The sequence below is a fragment of the Elgaria multicarinata genome, chromosome 6 (genome assembly GCF_023053635.1).
Source record: "Elgaria multicarinata webbii isolate HBS135686 ecotype San Diego chromosome 6, rElgMul1.1.pri, whole genome shotgun sequence".
NCBI lineage: Eukaryota > Metazoa > Chordata > Lepidosauria > Squamata > Anguidae > Elgaria > Elgaria multicarinata.
In genome coordinates, this window is record NC_086176.1 from 82147006 (window position 1) to 82168710 (window position 21705).

The 21705-nt window shown below is 39.8% G+C and overlaps 1 protein-coding gene across 3 annotated transcripts in view; it reads left to right on the top strand.

The window, feature by feature from the left end:
* Positions 1 to 21705, top strand: part of NAIP (NLR family apoptosis inhibitory protein) — a 28593-nt gene that overhangs the window by 3338 nt on the left and 3550 nt on the right. For 2 of the 3 annotated variants that reach the window (XM_063129687.1, XM_063129686.1), the window contains exons 4-14: positions 324 to 372; positions 2214 to 2345; positions 4355 to 4454; positions 5810 to 5891; positions 6697 to 6754; positions 8626 to 10746; positions 13309 to 13479; positions 14231 to 14392; positions 15203 to 15289; positions 16279 to 16443; positions 19313 to 19552. In XM_063129687.1, coding sequence (XP_062985757.1) covers positions 324 to 372; positions 2214 to 2345; positions 4355 to 4454; positions 5810 to 5891; positions 6697 to 6754; positions 8626 to 10746; positions 13309 to 13479; positions 14231 to 14392; positions 15203 to 15289; positions 16279 to 16443; positions 19313 to 19552 — 3367 coding nt within the window. Of the gene's footprint in view, positions 1 to 323; positions 373 to 2213; positions 2346 to 4354; positions 4455 to 5809; positions 5892 to 6696; positions 6755 to 8625; positions 10747 to 13308; positions 13480 to 14230; positions 14393 to 15202; positions 15290 to 16278; positions 16444 to 19312; positions 19870 to 21705 lie in introns of those variants that run through there. The other variant, XM_063129685.1, reaches the window with a different exon arrangement.

Sequence of the window (21705 nt, forward strand, 5' to 3'; positions counted from 1 at the left end):
AAAATGGCAAGTCGCTTGGTGCTGAGTTCTGGGAAAAGTGTTTTTAAAATGGCCCCCAAGGCAGCTGCTATTGGTGGATCCTACTCAGATGATGCATCTCAAGCAGCTGTGTCTCTGGGCAAACCTGTGGCAGGTTAAGGAAGAGTTATCTGAATCAAGCCTATTTCAGGCTGTCCTCATGGCATCTGTGGTTTAATTAAACACAGTCAACAGAATTGGTTTATGGGACTGCAGCCCATGCAGTAACTGAAGCATCAAACTAATAGAAGAAATGGAGGGATACATAGAAGTGTATACTAATTTTAGACTTTTGTTCTCTTTAGGGAAAGCATTTTGCACGATCCTTTGGGAAGATATTGCCCTCCAATACAGGTACTTAATGGAAATAGACCTATAATTGAAATAGTGGTGGCGGTGGTGCAGATGATGTTGATAATGATTTCCCCACTCCTAGAAGTTATTGACCCTCCAAAGCAGCATTTGATGTAGGATGACCACTTACACAACATCAAAAAAGAGGAAATGCGCAATCCCCCCAAAAGAGTACAAATTGGGCTTATGTTAATTTATATAGATGCAAATTTGAAAATGATTTAGAAATAAATGTAGAAATTTAACGAATTTAGAAATAATTACTATAGCTTAAATAGAAATATGTCTCATACTGGGATATATTGTGACCTGGTGAGCTGTGTGTTTGCTCAGTTGGCAAACTGTTGCTAACTGTTGATGGTTAACTTCAAGGTCTTTCATATGGTTCTGGACTTGGAACAGATAGCCCTTCAAACAGAAGTCTCTTTCCTGTAAAGTAATCCTAATTCAATGTGGCACAAGGGGCTGCAGCTTGCAGAGAAAATCAGCTACCTTCCCATGCACAGAGGAGCACTATGCATATGTTCACAGGTTTCTATGGATCCTTGCCCATATAATTATTAGTTTTCTGGTTGTTATTGTGGTGGCAGTGATAATGATGTCTGAAATCCTATACATATCCTGTTGAGTTCAATGGTGTTTACTCCCTGGTCAGTGAGGGTTTGACTGCACTCAAAAGCTGTGGTTAAATTTTCCAATGGGGGTAGTTGTTATGGCAGGGACCATCATTCAGAATATTTGGAGTACAGCAGAGGTGCGCCATAGCTTCTTGCTACATGTGAACCCAATGAAGGTGGGTTGTTGGGGTGGTTGGCAAGCTACCCACAATCCTAAAACATCCTCTGGGGTTTGGGTGGCTTGTCAACCATCTCAACAAACAACCCTTGGTAGGTTCACATGTAATGTGATGCTGCCATGGTGGGGGCACTGCAACCCACCAAGGCTAATAATGGTTAATGATAATGCGTAGTTGATTTTTCACAAAGATCTGAAAAGTTTAAGACCTCTCTCATTCCAGGATAACTAGCTTGTCTCAACCTAAATAAAAATATTTTCTCTTATCATAAAAAGACATGTGTGGGAGTGATTAGCTGTGTTCGCATTTAATGCTAAACCAATATTAATGTTAAACATGGTTTGTTGCTTTAACCATGAATTTTCTTGCAGACAAGCAAACAAATAGCTGCTTGTTTTTGCTGTTTCTGGCTTGTTTCTCTCCTGCTCATTTTGCCAGCCTTCAGAGCAGTTTCATTTTTAGGTAGACCATGCTGGGCACCTCTGTTTCAGGATAGACAGCAGCACAAGTAAGCTTTCTCTGCCATGGGATGGTGGCGGCTAATCCTGACACAGAGGGTGGATGTGGGCTTTCCAGAGGCCATTCAGCTCTCCAGGCCCATCCCCTGCCTTCTGCTCAGGTGGATGACAACCAGTCAGGGGTTGCCATCTGCCCGGGAATGCCTCTACTGCAATGCCGGAGTGAGGTTAGACGGCCGATGCGCCATACTTGCCTCACTCCAGCGAAAAGGTCAGGGTGAATCCCTGACTTTTTTAATTCATAGCATCACGGGAAAGCCCCGCGATGGCTGTGTGGTGGGTGCTGCACCGTATAACTGACGCAGCACCACTGCGGGGCTTTCAAAGTGTATAGGCAGCCCCCATAGCTTATGTGCAAACCAGGCCGTTTGACCGGTTCCTTCACTGGGCCATTTAAAACAACAACAGAACATCCTTTTCTTTTATTATGAAGCTGGGGAGGCCATCATGTGCCATCTTTTCATCTAAACATTGTGGCTAATAGACAATGCCCCAGGTCTTTCTAACTTGTATGATGTCTTTGGTAGCAAAAGGGGATTCAGAACCTATCTTAAATATCTATGAAGATGAAGGCGTCCGGATGGATTCATTTAAAACTTGGCCACAAGCAGCACATGCTGATCCCACTATTCTGGCTAAACTTGGATTCTTCTACACAGGTCAGTTCACTTGTTATGGAATTCTGTTGGATCCTAATAGGTCATAGCCATGCTTGCGTCAAACTCTTGTGGGACCAAGGGTCCAAGACACTTTAATGGGGGGAACAGCTCTGTGGGCCAATATCCTATTGTGTAGCTGCATCCATATCCCTATGGACTACAATAAATGAGAAAGTGCTTGTGGATGGGGATGCTCCAAGTATGCATCTGTAATCCCATACCAGGAACACATTGCTGGATTCCAATTAACGTTTGCATTCAAAAGGTTCTTTTTTTTGTTTAGCTATAAATATTTAGATGCATATCCTTTTAGAAGTTATCTAAATATTAATAATTACTGAGCAATCCTATACTCTCAGGCTGTGACAAGAGTTATGCAGTGGTACATTTTGAAGTGTAGGCGCTCGTCATGACAGTCTTCATAGACACACCCCTAAGGAGATTCTAAAAATGCTGGTGTTAGATCAATGTTCTTTTCACCCAAGGACGAGATCCAAACAGCCCTTAAGCACGACTCCACCATTCCAGCGACAGAGGGTTCAAAAGCGCTTTATTGATTAGTAATCAAGGCCTGGTCTCTTCAAAGGGAGCAATCAGACAAAAGACATAGGGAATATGGTACAGTATTTGAGCTTTCAAGGGGCAGGGCCCAGTAGCAGCATTAACCAATCAGAACATAACACTGAGGCATAGCTAATTATGCTAAACAGTCCTGTGAACAATACCTTTGGCCTGACAGTAAGTAACAAAAGTTAACCTTGACACAACAGCATTTGGAATAAAGCTGGAGCCAGGATTCTTGTTTATATTAGATAAGAAGGATACAAGGATGCACACAAGGAGACATTCTCATACAGGGCATCATGACATTTTGCTTGGTGTGCAATGGAGACTTTACAGTTTCCTGTTAAAAATGGAGGTGGTTATGCTAACACTGGTAGCTGTGTTGAGCCATCCCTTTATGAGTGTTATATGTATTAAACTACTATATGTATTAAAGTATGGAATTTGCTACCACAGGATGTAGTGATGGCCATAAATTTGAATGGCTTTAAAAGAGGGTTGGAGAAAGCTATCAATCAATGGCTACTAGTCCTGATGGTTATATGCTACCTCCAGTATCCGAGGCAGTAACCCTATATACACCAATTGCTGGGGAACATGGGTGGCAGGGTGCTATTGCACCTGCATTCTGCTCCTGGGTTCCTGGTCAATAGTTGGTTGACTCTGTGTGAACAGACTACTGGATTAGATAGACCCTTGGTCTGATCCAGCATGGCTCTTCTTATGTTCTTATATATGTAAAGCAAATGGTATCAATTTTCCAATCAAGACCAAACTGCTCCAAAATACTTTGTATTCCATCACAGGGATAGCTCATAACAATATACTATTGCTAGGAAAATCCATTTCCCCCCAGCTGGAAGATCTGTTGCTAAGCTCAGAGGGAACAAGGAAGTCTGAGGAGGGTGGCAGCACCCAGAGAGGTCTGCTCTCCTCACAGTCCAGAGTTAACAGAGAGAGGAGGGGCCACAGCCCATCAAACCCCTCAAGTCCCATCTCAAGGCTGGCTAAAGCCAGCTCCTACTAAGAGCGTCATCACACAGGGGGAAATCACATTTGCTTACCATCACTTCTCCATCCGTGCATTTGTCCCTCATTACTTCCTCTTTTGAAAGAGGACATAAACAATTTGCATGTGGCCCATTCAGTGGGACATTTTGATCCTGCTGCTTTTCCTGCACACAGCAACTTCCATCTTTAAAAATAAGTTGGACTTACTGGGTTTTTTTTTGTTTTGCGAAGAAGGCTAGAAGGGGCAGGAGGTGTGTGGGAGACAGACAACATTGTGAGAGGGCAGCGTAAAAATCTATGAGTGCCCAGTAACGAACATGCAATAAAATGCTAATCTGATGGTGCTCTAAGACTTGGCATGCTAGTTTAAGGATAAATAAATATAAATATGTTATCAGGAATAACTACACCATTGTGTTATTGCCTTCTTGCAGGGAAGAAGGACATTGTACGGTGCTTTTCCTGTGGTGGAAGCATAACAGATTGGGAAGAAGGTGATGATCCTTGGACAGAGCATGCTAAATTTTTTCCTCAGTAAGTGACTGTTTGAGGCAGTGTCTTACTTAACTGCCTTCCCCAACCTCATGCTTGCCAGATGTGTTGGAGTAGAGCTCTCATAATCCAGATGTGCTGGATGAGATATTCCATCATCCCCAGGTAGCAGCATCATTGGCCACATTGGCCAGGGGTGATAGTCTTTGTAGTCCAACACATCTGGAGGATGCCAAGTTATGAAAGGCTGCATTACCTGAATTTCCAAAGTCCTGAAAATGTCTTTGATAGCCATATATTTCCCCTTTAAAACTAGCCATGACTTATTTATATATCTCAGTGGGAAGCAACTTCATACAACTATGGACAATAAGTCATAGCTTCTTCTTATAGCTCTTCTTTCCTCAGTAGAGGAAACCTGTTTCAATAAAGCTTCTTCATAACACTTAACATAGGTGGGGAAGTGTAGGAGGAGAAATGCTCCCTGAGATATGATGATTCCAAGCCATGAAAGACCTTAAAGCAAAATTAACACTCTGAAACAAGAAACTGGTGCAATTGCCAGAGTACCTACAGTTATATGCTTCCCCAAATTCAACCCACTGCTATGAAGAGACTTGTCAATGGCTGTGGCATTCTACACCATCTATTATGTCTGAACTGTCTTCAAGGGCAGCCCTAACAAAGCACATCATAGTAAACAATCCTCAACATTCCAAAAAAATAGATGATGGATGCAAGATTTTAAAAGAATATATGTTCATATTCACTATTTTCGTTATTATAAATCATGTTCTTAGTACAACTTACATTAAGTATTGACTGGTATGTGTGTGTAAATATAACTATTTATAGAGAGAATGATAGATACATAGATGGATGGAATTATATTGGTTTAGGGCACAATGCTATCCAGATAGTTGGCAGCCTCTGAACTTGGAGGCTGACAAGTTTCCAACATAGGGTGCGAGGAGGGTGGAGGCTCTGTGCTCCAGCTGCCCTGCATTTCTACTAGATGGGCAATTTCATTGCCAGGAGGTGGGGAGCATAGGATTTGAAACTGTATATTGTATACCTTTATATGATAGTATTAATTCAATTTACTTTTAAATATCTTGTAAGCAAACTGTATAGCTCCAAGAACGTCAAACAGGCTTCTCAGAGCTCAGAGCCATTCTCTAGGTCTGATGTGAAAGAAAGAGAAGCGACCATAGAGGGCAAATTCACTAATGCCACTTCGATGTTTCAGGCAAAGTGTCAGGGTTTCATGGCTTAGTGTCACTGTCATACCATGCCGATGGAATATGAACACTACTAGAATATGAACACATCTAAGGTGCTGTTGCACTCTTTTCATGATCCCAATAATATATCTACCCTTTTAAAATGAATTATAGTTGTAAGCAATCAGATCCAGACTGGAAGACCTCACTGGAGAAGATCCAAAGGCAGGCAGAGGCTGAGTCATGGCATGAAAAGGTAAAAGATTACACAGCTGGAATGTCATATGATACTTTGTTTATAATGTAAAATAACCTCCATTGATGAGTGAGGGACTACCTTGTACACCCCAGTGGAAAACATTTTCCAAATTCTTCATCCCAGATCTTATGAAATAAGTGATCCAAATTCAGAGGGGAGTATCCTTTTGTGCCCATGTGGCAGTGGGAATGACTATTTTTGCAAAAGGGAATTTGCAATTCTACAAGCAACACAATGAACAGAAATGCTCATTTCTGGCACAGGGCTTGTCAGTCGAGCTCACAGAAGAGACACCACTGACCTGTCTGTCCTGTTTCTCCTTGTTTCTGGCATTTTTAAGAACTGCAAAATCCATGTTGCACAAGTGGTCACTCCCGCTGGCACCAGAGAAACAGTGAAAACCTAGAAGAATTTGGATTGTTTGGGTAGAATCCAATGTCACCTGAACAGACTTGCACATTGTCTATGGGACTGTCTCCTCACTTCTGACCTGTAGCCAACCCATCTTGAAAATATGCTCCAGAGAGTCCCCCAACACAACAGAGCAGATTCTAAGGATGTATGTGGTGGGGCTCCTTAGGGAATCTCCCTCCTTTGGCTTCTGCTGAGGGATGTGATTCCTTCAGAAAACCTTAGCTGAACTTCACCCTAAACAAAGGGAGTAAGCCTCAATGATGCTGGATGACACTTTTCTGAGTGAACATGAATAGGATTGTATTCTTAGAAACTTACATAGAATGAAATGAAAGATGTTGCATCTCCTATTTAGCCATTCTAATTAAAGTATCACTTGTTTTTCTAGCAAACAGATTGCAAACACCATTTGGGAGAGATAGAAGGTCTCAGTTCCACAATGCCTAGTAAGTACTTTGCCACACATACTTGGCTGGAAAAGAAACATAAGCCTATCAAATATACTTTTAGAGCCAATGCATGTGTAAACCCCAGCTTTTAATCCATCAATGAGCCTGTTGCATGAAATGTTTGCCACATAATTTGCATGCTACCACAAATCCACTTAACAGTGCGATCCTATGCATATTTACTTAAGAGTAAGTTCCACTGACTTCAATGAGCAGCTGAAGAAGAGGACTGTAATTCACGGAAGATTATGCCATAATTTTTTTTGCTACGCCACTTTGTTTGTTTGTTTAAGATGTCACAAGACACTTTATTGTTTTTATTTTCAGGTAAATGGGCTTAAATTTGCAGCCTAAATGTGGGTTCTGGAGAGGTATGCAAAACAGCCCAGTTACACATGTAAACTGCTTCACAGATTTGGCTCACATGAGAAGAAGCCATAAAGTGTTGTAAACCATTTCAATTGTTGTAATCCACACAGAGAGCTTTGCATTACAAGCCTGAATCAGATAATGCGCTCAACCAAGCAAACCATTCCTGGTTTGTTTAGATGCTTGTAGTAGTGGGAGGAGCCAAGCAGGCGTGACATGCAGAGTCCTAGCTTGCCATCCTGTGAAAACGTGGCCAGTGTGTTATCACAAAACATTACATAATAGGTAGGGATGTTGCAGAAATCGGCAAAAGAACCAATGAATCTGCCCTGTGGATTTCACAGTGGACTAGTTTTTTCCAAGTTGCCAGGATTCCATGGGCTCGCAGACCAATTATCTTACTTTCGGGAATTTTATGCAAGTTTAGTCATAGAAACTTTATGTAAAAAAAAACCAACTGGCTGAAAATGCACATTTCCCCATAGGCTAAACCATGAAAATGTGTATATGGGAGGGGGGATTTGCACATTTGGGGGGAATGATCTCCCTGACGAGGCTCGCCTGGCACCAACGCTGCTATCTTTCCGGCGCCAGGTTAAGACTTTCCTCTTTGCCCAGGCATATGGCGGCACATCTTAATTACCCACATGTTTAGTTTTTAATGGTTTTTAATGCTTTATGTGTGTATGTTCTGTGTTTTAGAATTTTAAATTTTGTATACTCGTTTTTATCTTAATTTTAGAATTTCTGTAAACCACCCAGAGATCCCTGGCTATGGGAGAGGTATATAAGTGCAATAAATAAATAAATAAATAAATAAATAATAAAATAAAATAATTAGTGCATTTGCAAAGTGCAAATTTGCACAAATTTGGGAAATTGGGAAAAAAATATCTGTCAATGAGCAGATGATGGAATGAAATGCAGACAGAATGGATTTTACAAAATCCTTACACCCCTAATTATCGGTGCTTCTGGGTGAAGCTTTTACTCTTCAATTGCCCTATCTCTTAAACATGGAATTTTACAGGGGACAGGGACCGGGTTGGTGGTGGTGAGTTCCAGACAGCATTGTCTTCAACTTGATTTCCCATGGATTCTTCTGTCTTTTTATAACCAGAAAAGAAAGCCAATAAAGAGGAAAGATGGAATAGCTGCACAATGTGAGCCAGTGTATTGTAGTGGCAAGAGAGTTGGACTGGAAGATCCAAGTTCTAGTCCCCACTTGGCCATGGAAATCCATTGGGTGACTTTGGGCCAGTCACAGACTCTCAGCCCAACCTACCTGACAGGGTTGTTGAGAGGATAAAATAGAGAGGAGGCGGATTATGTACGCTATCTTGGGTTCCTTAAAGGAGGAAAAAAGGTGGGATATAAATGTAATAAATAATATATTTTTTGGATTGGTACCACTAGGAGCCCTCAGTCTGGAAGCACCTTATGTCAGCTGAGCAGTTGTTTCACATAACTCACCCTGTTTATCTATTGTTCTTTCACAGTTGTGGCCTTTGATGAACATGAATGGCTTCAGGAAAAGCTCATAAAGGCATACAATGATATTACCTTCAGGAAAATGTTTTCATTTGGGGACTCCAGCCATTTTGCTATTGACTTGAAATTGCTCTTTGGGGACCTCACCATTGTCTGCAAGAACATCAACGATCAGCCATTGCAGCCAGTCATACTGCCTGAGGTCCTTGAGAGCTTTCATTCCATTACAGTTATTGAAGGGGAAGCAGGCAGCGGAAAGACTGCATTACTTCGGAAGATAGCTATTCTCTGGGCATCTGGATGCTGCCCCATACTCAGCAGATTCAAGTTTGTTTTTTATCTGTCCTTGGAACGAGACCGTAGCCTGGCTGAACGTGACCGTAGCCTGGCTGAACTTATTTGCCATTGGGTGGTGGAGCTGAAAGGGTCATTAACAGAAGACTCCCTGAAAACCATTTGCCAACGTTTAACAAATGAGGTCTTGTTCCTCTTGGATGATTATGATGAAATGAATGCAGTACCCCATGTCATCGAAGAACTGATTCAAAAGAACTATTTGAACAAACACTGTTTGGTTATTGCGGTTCGTACTAACAGAGTTGGAGGAATTCGCCAGTATGCAAACACGATTCTCAGCATCACAGAGTTTCCTCTGACTAGCACCCTCTATCTATTAAAAAAGCTATTTTCACACAACACTGCCCGTTTTGAAGACTTTTTCATTCATTTGTCCTCAGAGGAAACAATGCATGCCATGTTAAAGACTCCTTTATTTGCTGTGGCCCTTGCCGTGTATTGGATTCAGTATCCTAATGGCAATATGTTTGCAGGTACATTTGTTTTAAAAGCCTATATGCTGTACAGTTCATTGAAATATCCACAGGAGAGCGATCATCTCAAAGCCACGGTTTCCGCTTGTGGTGAACTAGCCTTACAAGGTCTCTTCAAATCCTGCTTTGAATTCACCGAGGAAGATCTGTCTGAAGTTGGAGTTAATGGAGATGATGCTCTCAGGTTTGGTCTCCTGAGCAAGTTCACTGCTCAAAGGCTTCGGCCTCTCTACAAATTCTTCCACCTTTCGTTCCAAGAATTCTTTGCAGGTCTAAGGATGAGTGAGCTCCTAGGTTCGGATGTGCATGGAGATGTGGAGAAAGGGCTGCAGTATCTGCAGCAAATCAACACGTTCGTGAAAATCAGCAGCCGCTATCAATATATCTTGAGATATGCCTGTAGTGATCCTTTCAAAGCGGTGCCCAAAATAATTTCCCACTTACTCAGTTTACTAAGTTGCAAGAAGTCATTTGAAAGCTGGTCAGAAAATGATGTTTATCTACAACAAACGCCCAAACTTCAGCTAATGCAACAAAAGCTTGCAATTGCTTCCTTTAGTTTGCAGCCAGAGCTGTATCATGCAAAATTCACTGAAATTGTGCTGAAACTCGCAATTGAGCTGGCCTATCAAAGCAACATGGTTCCTGTATGTGCTCCTCTGCTTTTACAGTTCCTCAGCGGAAAAACATTCCCTTTATATCTGTTTCCTTCAGGAAGTGGGTTCATAAATCACTTCTTTCTGGATTATCCAGAAAGTTTGTACTTACCAAGCAGATTTGAGAAATCTATTATTGGCAAAGAGGAAAATCAGGATATTTCTCTATTAGAAAGTTGTTATTCCAAATTGGGGGTTCCAGTTGTTGACCAAGAATATGCCCCTGGTTTTCAACTCCTCAGTTACTTTAGGCAGCAGCTAAATGAAAATATAGATTTGCACAATAGTGTTAGGACACTTTTCCCCAGACATCTTCCAGACTCCCTAATAGCTCCATTTGTCCATATGAAAGGCCATAAGAAGATCCCATCTTTGAAATTTGAAGTAAGCTATGTGAATTTTTTCCAAGCTCAGGACCTTCAGAATTTAGTGGCGCTCTTCTCCGTTTTTGATCGCATTGAACTCAGGCTGTATCACTGCAATAGTCTGATTGAAAGTATTAAACCAGCTATTGAACAGAACTTGGACTCTTTTAGAATCTGCAGTATACACACCACTGACTTGTGTGTAGTAGAAGAAAACCTACTTCTTTCCATGTCTTCACTTGAGTCTCTTGAAATTCATGGCAAGATGTCGATACCAGGTACAGTACAATACCCTTGAGTGGAATTGACTTCTCTCTGTATTGTCTTTAGTGCATGAGGGGTAGCTGTTTTAGTTAATTATTTATGCATTTCTTTCACTATAAAAACAGTAGTTTCCTTCTGTTTTGTCTTTTGTACAATAAACAAAATAAATGAATTATTTCAGGATAAATTAAATCATTATTGAAGGATAAAAATATGATAGCAATCCCATGATTTAGATATAAAAAATAGCCATTCATTTAAAACTTTGGCTCTAGAAATAATATTATTATTAATAATAATACTCCTTTTAATTGGAGCAATGTATCTGTTTCCATTTGTACGCATGCAGCCCAGTCCTGTGAATGATTACTCTGAAGTCAATGCCATTTGAATCAATGGGATTTATGCCTGAATAGGTCTGCACAGGATCAGTCTTAAATATGAGAGAGTTCTTCCAGAGGTTTCTGAAAACTAGAATTACAAATATACTTTTGCCCTATCTACAGTTGTAGTGAGTTTGTTATTGAGCAGAAATACAGACTTTACAGAGTTCCAATTCACCCCCTTTACTGCAGGGAAAATGATCAATTACCTCACCTGTTTGAGCTGCTGTTAATTTAAATGCAGCTTTATGCAGGTTTAATTTAATTTAATTAATTATTGCATTTATATCCCGCCTTTTTTCCTCCAAGGAACCTAAGGTGGCGTACATAATCTTACTCCTTTCCATTTTTATCCTCACAACAATAACCCTGTGAGGTGGGTTGGGCTGAGAGTCTGTGACTGGCCCAAAGTCACCCAGACGGTTTCCATTGCTGAGTGGGGACTAGAACCTGGATCTCCTGACTCCCAGTCCAACACTTTAGCCACTACACCACACTCATGCAGCAAGATCCTGTTGGATACGCCCTTGATACTCATAGGCTTCCAAACTTGTAGGCTTACGAATATCCACCAGAACGGAAGGTATGTTTTCGCCCACCTAGCTGAGGTGTCAGGGAGAATGAGGGAAAGAGGCTGGGTAGTCCTGGGGATATGGCGTAAGCCGTTCCCTCCCTACCCATCAGTACTCCCCCTTTCCCTTCCATCCGAGGTCACCTTTGCAACCTCAAAGAGGCAGCTAGCATGCTGTTTGTGAGAGGCAGGTAGCTCAGACTCATGGGTCTGAGGTTAGAGCGCAGTCTTCGGCCTCACATCCAAGAATCCAAAGTATTTTATAGGCCCTCAGATGGTCAAGGGGCCATAGGATTGCTCTCTAAAGAACTTAAATGGTTTAATATTATGACCATTCATAGTCGATTTATGTTTACTTTGCCTCTTGCCAAAAAACATTACTTTTGTTTTAATATAGTTGACAGTAAGGTGTTCTGTCTGGTAGAAAGTTTCAAATTTTTCAACAATTGTCTCAATCTAATCTGCGTTACAGATGAAAGGAACGTGTCATCTTCATATTATAATAAAAGAACCATAAACTGTTGTACAGTGGAAGAAAAAAAATCTTTAAAAAACCCTTTATGATGTCATTAATGTAAAAATGGAAGAGGAAGGGTACTAAAAAGCATAGACTCCTCGAACAGATGAAATTATATTTGATATATGCCCCCCAATTCTCACCTTAATCCTCATTTTTGTATCAGTGTACAAATTCTTAAACAAAATGAGAAGTATATGAGTCTGTAATAATGTAAGCAGTTGCGATTTCTATCCACTAAATCGAAAGCTGAAGTTACATCTACAAAAGCTACATAGACACAATACTTTGACCCTGCTGTGTATTTTGTAATTAGATGGCACAGAGTAAAGTAATGTTTAATGGTGTGTGTGTGCGTTTTCCTTTTTGAAAACCTACCGGGTTTTCAGCAATGACCTGGTAACTAAATGCCCATTCTTCCCATTTACTTAATAAATTTTGGGAGTTCCATCTAATAAGACTAATCAGTCTATAATTTCTGGGAGTTTTATTTCCTTTTTTTTATATATATATAGGAACAACTATAGTAGAACCCCCACCCTTTGGGAAACATACCCATTTTATTGATATATGTAAGTAATTTTGCAAAGATGGGGCCCACCAAGATGGATTCAGCTCTGAGGGTCTGAGGGTCTTTGACTTGTAACACATCATGTGTTTTCCCGCCCTTTCTATCTTTGGCAATGGGCAGAGAATTCTATTAGATATCCTATTTTACTCCAATTGCCCTGGGAAGAAGTCTAGGCTAAAATCTTAAACATATTTCTAGGGTGTATAAGCTGCATTGCACATAGTGGGACTTCGTTAGCAGTAAGCATGCATATGATTGAATTATAAATCTAATTAATTTAAATCTGATGTATGGCCATGTTCATCTATGTTCCAAGTCTGTTCTGGATCATTCTGTAGCATTTTATGGATTAAACACTGTTGTTGTTTTTTAAATGCAAGGGTTTATAAAAAGACCCCAATAACTTAATATAGAAATATGATGAGCAATTTAAAATGTAGAATCATTAGCTGGAAAACATAAGGAAACTTAACCTACACATTAGATTGCAGAGACCAATTCTGACTAATTAACTGTTTGCCTTGTGTATTTCAGAAACATTCCTTGCAAATTTGGACAAATATGCATTCTTGAAGGAGCTGATAGTGGATCTACCTGACAGTCAAAATATATTTGACATAATCCCAGAAGGCTTCAAAAATCTTCATAACATGGAGAAGTTGCTAATCTACCATGTTCAGTTTAAAGGCAGTTCTCCCAGGCTAGGTAAAATATAGGAGATAATTCCAATAAATGTAATGTCTACTCAGAAGTAAGCCCCACTGAATTCAATAAAGTTATTTCCAAGTAAGTGTGTACTGTGCAGGATTGCAGCCCATGTATGTAAGGTTGCAGTCCTCTGCCTTCTTTCCTGCAAGTAAGTCCCATTGAATGAAACTGGTTTCAATGGGATTTAAGTATGCTTAAATTATATCACACACTGTGAACACACAATCCAGCTAAAGTTAGCCGTCACAATTAGTTTGCTGTGATTTATGAAGCTCAGCTGCATATCTGGTTAAATGAGTGGGGTAACAAATGGGGTAGTGAGAATAATTTTTGGAGAGGCGACCATCATCCCTCACTGCCCCTTGCACACACCCCTTTCTCTGTGGAGGATTGCTTCCATTTGCTCAAAGTGAAGCTTTGCAGAAGAATACTGTTGAGAGCTTAGCCTCCCTTATCAAATTTCATGTCTTGAACTCACTGCTCCTCCAGTATGCATAACATTTCTTCTTGCCACTGTCCCTCTGACATCTCCAATTTCTAATATCAGGCTTGGAAGACAATCTGCAAAATGTTCAAAATATAGTTTCCCCCCCAAACATAATTGATTGACACAATTTGTTAGGGGTGTAGAATATTGCTTACATAAAATAGATTATTCACATTCTTTGAGTAAATCTACGCATGGTATCAGTAAAATCCTATGTGGTTGTAAATTACTTCGCATTGTAAAATATTTTTCCTTTTGCAGTTCAATTTATACGGAACTTTCGAAACCTCTCAGTTTTTCATCTGAAACATTCAGACTTTTCTGACTGGGGGGTCCTCATGGCTGCACTGTCTTCCTGCAAGATGCTAACAGAAATACAGCTCACTGGATTGCCTTTTGGGGAGGAAGACCTGTTTTCCTTTAGTAAGAAGCATTTAATGAGCAACTTAAAAAATATTGATAATAGATTATATTTTTGTTCAGTAAAAAGGTAATACTTCATTGTTTGCTGAACCAACATTTTAAAACATACAACAGCAAGAAGAAGCTTCTTTCTTGAGTTTATTCTTCCTCTCTGCTTATGGACATTGTACTCCAGATGCAGACTAATGTTGGATGACAGGAAAGCTGGACATGCAGAGCTTATCTTGCTGTAGGAACTTAGACTTGATGATTTCTGGGCACATTTTCTGCTCTACAAGTGCATAATAATAATTGAAAGGGAGAAAAACACATATGCTCAGGCATCATACTTTTGATTGTCTTTATCACAATGAAGACATCAGATTGATTAAATTACAAGTTGTTTTAACACTGACCATTCATACTGATCCTGCATTAGGCATGTATGAGTTTAGAGGGCTTTCAAGAATACAAATGAAAGAAATCAATAACTTTCCATATAAATATAATAACAATACAGAAGTTGGCTAGGATAACGCCGACATGAAGAAATGACCCAGCTGGATTCTCTGATGGCATTTGTACAATTATCTAGTCTTTTTATTTTATTTTAATCTATTTGAGCACTGCTTGATATCCTAAGATCTCTAAGCAGTTTGTATAAAATACATCAAATAAAATATAACAATACCAAATAATAAATACATTAAAAATCTTATACATGCAGTAAAGCAGAGCAGTATGACTTCAGATCAGTGACCAAAAGCATTAAGTATTGTAAAAAGTGGTATGTCTCTCATAGAATGCTATTTATATTTATTTCTGTTGCAGCTGCTGCTTTGCCAAATTTTACTGGGCTAAAGGTACTGGATATCTCAAGATTAAAATTTATGATTAAGGAAGGCTGTACAGCAATGGGTATGGTTTATCTAATGCATCTTTATAAACAACTTCTGAAGTTTGATACGAACTGGCTTGGGTTGGGGCATATGTGACATATTAATGGGGTTTTAAAGACATCTCAATTGGTATTGCTCTGGAACTTTCAGAAAATGAGTGTTGGTATATAACTGTCATTACTTAAAACATACTATATGGAGGGGGAAATAACTGATTGAACAGCCACTAAGGATGCAATTCTATGCATGTTTAGACAGAAAGCCCAACAGCTCCCAGCATTCCCCAGTTAGCATGGCTGGCTGGGGAATGCTGGGAGTTGTAGGACTTCTGTTTAAACATACATAGGATTGCACTCTAGTGCATGCTGGCAGCTGGGGTACTATTTTTGGTTTTGCCTAGTTACTTTGGGCATGTTTCCATGTCACAACAGCCCACTGTGGGTTAACTTATCCACAGGGGACTTGCGTTGTGCCTGTGACTGCCATTTTTGCATGGTGTCTGTGGGAGCCTGGGTTGCCGTGGGTTGTGTCATGCAAACCAAGGTAGCAGGGGTTGTTTGAGGGTTAGACAACCCTAAAATAACTTTAAATGAGCCATGGTCTAACCCTCAAACAATCCTTGCCACCTCAGTTTGCATGACACCACCACCCACGGCAACCCAGGCAGTGGTCACGACTCAAGTCCTCACAGGTAAATTCACCTGCAGTGGACTGTTGAGTCGTGCGAACTAGGTCACTGCTGGTTTTGGTTGTAACAAAGATGCCACGTAATATTACGTTTTATTTAAAGCTTGCATTTGCCTTCTGCCTCAGGTGTGTTCAGTCCAAACTTACTCTGCTACGCTAAGATGGGTCAGGGATATATATTTAAGAAACTTGGGCTTCTTCAGTCTTATGCCCAGTTTTCTTGAGTAAGCCCTATTGAACATAGGGGGTTACGTTTGACTAGAAATAAATAGAATTGTATTATAAAAAGTTGTTTCTAAATCCTTCTACTTGACTATGCAGCAGAAGCTTTGAGTTCTCTTGTGAATTTGGAGGAGCTTGTTCTACATATTGGAGAAGGAATAAGTCATACATCTAAACTGATTGTTCAGCAATGCTTCCATTTTCCAAATCTCCGAAGGTTGGCATTTAGTGAATGTTTAAATGATGAAGGCCTATTGGAAATAGGTGAGTCTTTTCAATCCTCCTCCTCCTCCTCCGCCACCTGAAATAACCTTCCCTCAGCCCATTGGTACTAGTTACTGCTGCTCCAGGTGTCCGCCCTGCACACTCAGGTCCTCTGGGGTGAACTTACTTCAGTTAGCCAAGACTAGGCTGACATCAGTTTCCCAGAGGACCTTTTCTTCTGTTGCCCCAGGATTATGGAATGGCCTGCCGGAGGAGATTCGTAATATTAACTCCCTCTGTGATTTTAAGGCAGCTTTGAAGACTAGCCTTCTCCGGCAGGCCTACCCAGATTAATGTAAAATCAAGAATTTTAAAGACGTGTTGATTCCTGCACTAATGTTGCTCCCCGCCTCGATCCAAAGGGAGAGGCGGGTAAGAAATAAATAAAATTATTATTATTATTATTATTATTATTATTATTATTATTATTATTATTATTATTACTATTATTAGAGATCTATCCATAATTCAACAACCATCTCTAAGATTTGATCTGGCCCTGAAATCTTCCCCTAATCAATAACAATGTGGTGTAAATTTAGAGAAAGTTGGTTGTATAATGATTAAAGGAGGCCATCCCCCCAAATTTTAGGAAATCTTTGAAGAACAACTTAAGGGTTAGGGGTCCTTGAATAATTCTAACTTTCCGATGACTTCATTGCTATAATGAATGTTGTATACTTTCAGAGAAATTCTGCTTTAACATTTTATGTGTTTAAAATTAGTACATATTGTTTGGTTCAGTTATTTACCTATGGTCTTTCCAGTTCTTATTCTTTTCATGTTTCTTTTTTCCATGATCATAAGTCCATCCTCTAATCTCTGGGTGGGTTTGCATGTCACGCTAAATCACCCTGAGAATAACCCACCGTGGGTTTAGTTGTTCACTCACTAATCCAAGAGATGATTGGATTTGCTGTGGGTCGTCCCAGCTCCAGCATGTGTCCCAAATACCTTTGTGGCAGAACTGAGTTTCCTCAGTCCCTATGTAAGCAGCCTTTCTTCAATTGGTCTGCTGGGGTTGCTGGCTCCCAAGGACACCTCCCTCCCCCATTGCATCATATTGCCGAATGGAAGTTTTGGAGCTCTTATGAAGATAGTGAGGTGTTCACAATTTTTTTTCTTAAGTCTTTTTCTGGGGTGTTTTTCTGCCCATCTGATATTTAACCAAGTATACCCATATCCTCCTCTTGTCAATGTCCTTGTTAATTTCATCCATTTCTGAGCTTCCCCTGCTAGGCAATGAAAAAACAAACAAACTTGCTTCACTTACAGTGAAGTAAGAACATCCGCCCCTAAAGCTCCTTCTCTGCTGCAGCTGCTTTCAACTCCCCACAAACCTGCATCAGATTGCAAAAAAGGATTTAATTTTCTGTGCCCTTATGAATACAGGAATGTGTTTTCAAGGTTTTATGTTTTGGGATCTTTTGCAAGACCACCTGTTCCAAATTCAGCCGTGCATACCTGTATTGCCCTCTTGTCAATGTCCTCCACTTCGGGACTTCCCATGCTAGTGAACCCCCCACCCTTTTTAGAGGCTGAAGAACACCCATCCCTGAAACTCCTTGTGTTTTACAGCTTCCAGCAGCTTTCGTCTCCCCTACCCCACCCCACTTCGTCCTTGTTGCTTCCCTCTACTGGTGTTAGTTGTTAGCTGTCACATTTACATATGGGTTACAGTGGATGGGATCATTAAACTTATTCAAATGTCATGGCAAAACAGCAAAACTATGTGGAAAATTGCACAAATCTCATGGTAGAGCACTGGAATGAGAAAATTATGCAAATCAGGAAACCGGAGGGAGAAATTGCGCAAATTTCAAAGAGAGCGGAATACAGAGGGGAAATGTGGGGAAATTTCCTAGCAATGGACATTAACACTTGCAAACTCCTTTCCACACTAATTATGTACAGAGGTATAATATCCCCCAAATAGATTGTTCCATCAAGCAGGTCATGGGAACATCCCTAAAGGGAGGCACAGAGGAATTAGGGATTGCATATAGTCCCACTTATCCCCAAACAGGGGATAGGTGCTGACAATACTATCTATTTGGTGCTGTGTGCACCATTCACCATGCAGCATAGAGAATCACAGGCTCAGAGTGATAGGTACATTGATTCAGTGCTAGAAATTACATTTTCAATACTCGTTTACATGTACAGTTCCTGCTGCAACAGTGGATGCATATGCAAAGTCCACCTACAGACTTCCATTCCACCTTTGCTGAAACAGGATGATAGTGGTCAAAAAGCATGGTGTAAATCCTATTCTACTACTGTTTCACAGGAACAAAATAGGAGTAGATATTCCTCTTTAAAGTGGAGTCTGCACTCCTCTTTGATCCTTACTTTAATTCCCGTCAGGGTCATTCCAGATAAAACAGAGGCACACAATGATTGACAGCAACTCCAAGCTCAACACGAATTGTTAAGATGCAGTGGGAGTCATGCAAAGAATTATAGTCAGTTTATATGCCACTGCAAACTCAGCCTCATTCCCCTACGTGCAAACAGCTCAATGCAAGCTGATTGTCACTATGCAAGTCAGTTGAAAGCACCTATGAGGCAGTACTGGTTCAAATGCGCAGGGGTTAGTATTACGACTGTTGAACCAAAGTGACTGTTCATGTGAATATTCTTTTAGACCGGTTATCAAAAATTTAAAGTTACGTAACATTTTTTGTGAAATACACTGATATTTGAAGAAACATAGGAGCACCTGTTTTTTAAAATCACAATGGTTCATGGTATTTTTGCTACTTGGCTAAATTTCTAACAATATATTTGTTGCTAATGTGGATAAATGTAATCCAGAATAATTTTCTTGAACTATTCACCTATATCTATATTGTATTTTTTTCTATAGCAAAAGTAGCAGCTGATGGAGGTTTCCAAAAGCTTGAATTCTTGCACCTCAGTGTAAACCACAACATTACAGAAGAAGCTTGGAGAAACTTCTTCCAAAAGTTGTCCAATGTGCCAAAGTTACACGACGTGAACTTCAGTCGCATTTTCACACATAAAATCAAATGCCAGGCAGCAACGGTTAAGTCTTTTGTCCAGTGCGTCTCCAGACTGCCCAGCCTCAAGACAATTAACATGCTAGGTTGGTTGTTTGATAAGGAGGACCTCAAAATGTTTGATGCCATGAAAGAACATCATCCCCAGTCAAATGAGTTATCCTTGACTTGGAAATGGATGTTGCCAGTTTCACCAATTATAAATGAATAGAGAAGAAATGGGTTTAATTGTGTAAACATTACAAAGTGTGGTATAGAGATTAGAGTATTGGACTGGGAGTCAGAAGATCCAGGTTCCAATCCTAACACAGCCATGGAAGCTCACTGGGTGACTTTGGACTACTCACAGGCTCTCAGCCCAACCTACCTCACAGGATTGTTGTGAGGATAAAATAGAGAGGATAATATATGTCAGGAGGAAAAAAGTTGGAATATAAATGTAATAAATAAATAATACAACTAAGGATGACATTTAGTGTGGAACTGTCATTTTATTGACGCACTTTTTATAATAATAAAAACTTTTTATAGAGCATCTATACATCATCATCATCATGGAATCATTGCCCTTGTGTGTTTCCCTCTGCATCTTCCATCTTTTTTTCAGAAAATGTGACTTTTTGAGGAAGAACAGGAGAGTAATACAATCATCACAGGTGTGGACAATTTTTACTGCTGCACTTCCACCTTTCTAAGAGGTGTAGTTTCCACAAATGCAGTGACGTATTGGGAAGCTATCACCGCTCAGCACCCCTTAATATAGTCTTCTGTTGGGTGTCATTTGATAACCATGTTTAGATTTTAAAATTTTAACGTTAGAATGCCTTTCTGGACATATTTTTAAAATTAAAATATTTGCATGCCTAAATGAGAGAGAATTTATAGGAGAGCACTAAATAAATATTTTTTTCAAAGGATCTGCCTGTCTTTCTACTTCACTACCATTTTAGAACTATTTCCCATCTACCCACAAATAATATAATAATAATAATAATAATAACAATAATAATAATATATTTATTTATTTGTTACCCGCCTCTCCCTCCGGATCGAGGTGGGGTACAACACAAATGCAAACGCCATAAAATACATATAATTAACACATTCAAAACTAATACATCATTAAAAGCAGCACATTATTAAAAGGCATCTTAAAATTCAACTGGGTAGGCCTGCCAGAAGAGATCAGTCTTTATAGCTTTCTTAAAATCCAGAAGACTGTTAAATGAAGTGCTTATGATCCAAAACAAATATTAAAATCTGTTTTCTTTAGCATTTCATGGGTACTGACTCTTAACGAAACATCTTAGTGCACATTAAAAAAAATTTTTTTTAAGATTGTGATTTTCTTTTTAAATAGCTACTTGAGTCAATTGGAGATTCGTAATAGACAAATTTTATAATAGCATTGAAAAATGAAAATAAGAAAAAATGGCAGTTAATAAAAATGTTGAGTATATAACTATTGGGGCAATTAATCCTATTTCAGTCTCAGCTGTCTATGTGTAAGAAATAATTTAGTAGCAGCAGGGAAATTATTAGGATAAGATGTTAAATGAGTGAAACAATGAAATGTCACCTGATTTACATGAGCACTGCAAGGAGTGCATGTCTGCTGTTTGATGAGGATTTTCCAGTGTTATGGCTCACTTGGAAACCCCCCACAGATACAGGAGGTTCCCCATTTCCACCAGTACAGAGCAACAAATGCAACAGAGGAGAAGGGGGCAGGGCTGGGGCGCTCTTTCTCCTTACATGTTAATGTTAACCCTTTGTGAAAAGCCTGAACAGGGATATTAAAATATGAAAATGGAAGACATATAATAATTCGGGTAATTCATTCTGGGATTAATCGTATAGTCGAGATCATGGCGGAAGCTCTGCTCTCGTCGGAACTTTAGACACACTGCCATAATGACAAGATATGCCAGCAAAACTCCCCTGATATACTAGGGGAATCTTACACTGACGGAACAACCAAAATAAGGCAGAGACGAGGGCAGCATGGGACAGGAGCACAAGATATATATGAATGCTATGATCATTACAAACAAATCTTTATTATTGCAAATGCTCTCACATCTTGCCTTCACCAGGAGTGCATAAACATTACAAACAGTATTTTGAGCTTGTCCAAAAAACTAAGTCACAAAGCGTCAGGTAGCATGGCTTTTGGTGGGCAATGTGCCAACCCGAATACGTAGTTTTGCATCAATTCCTCAAGCATTTTTTATTTCTC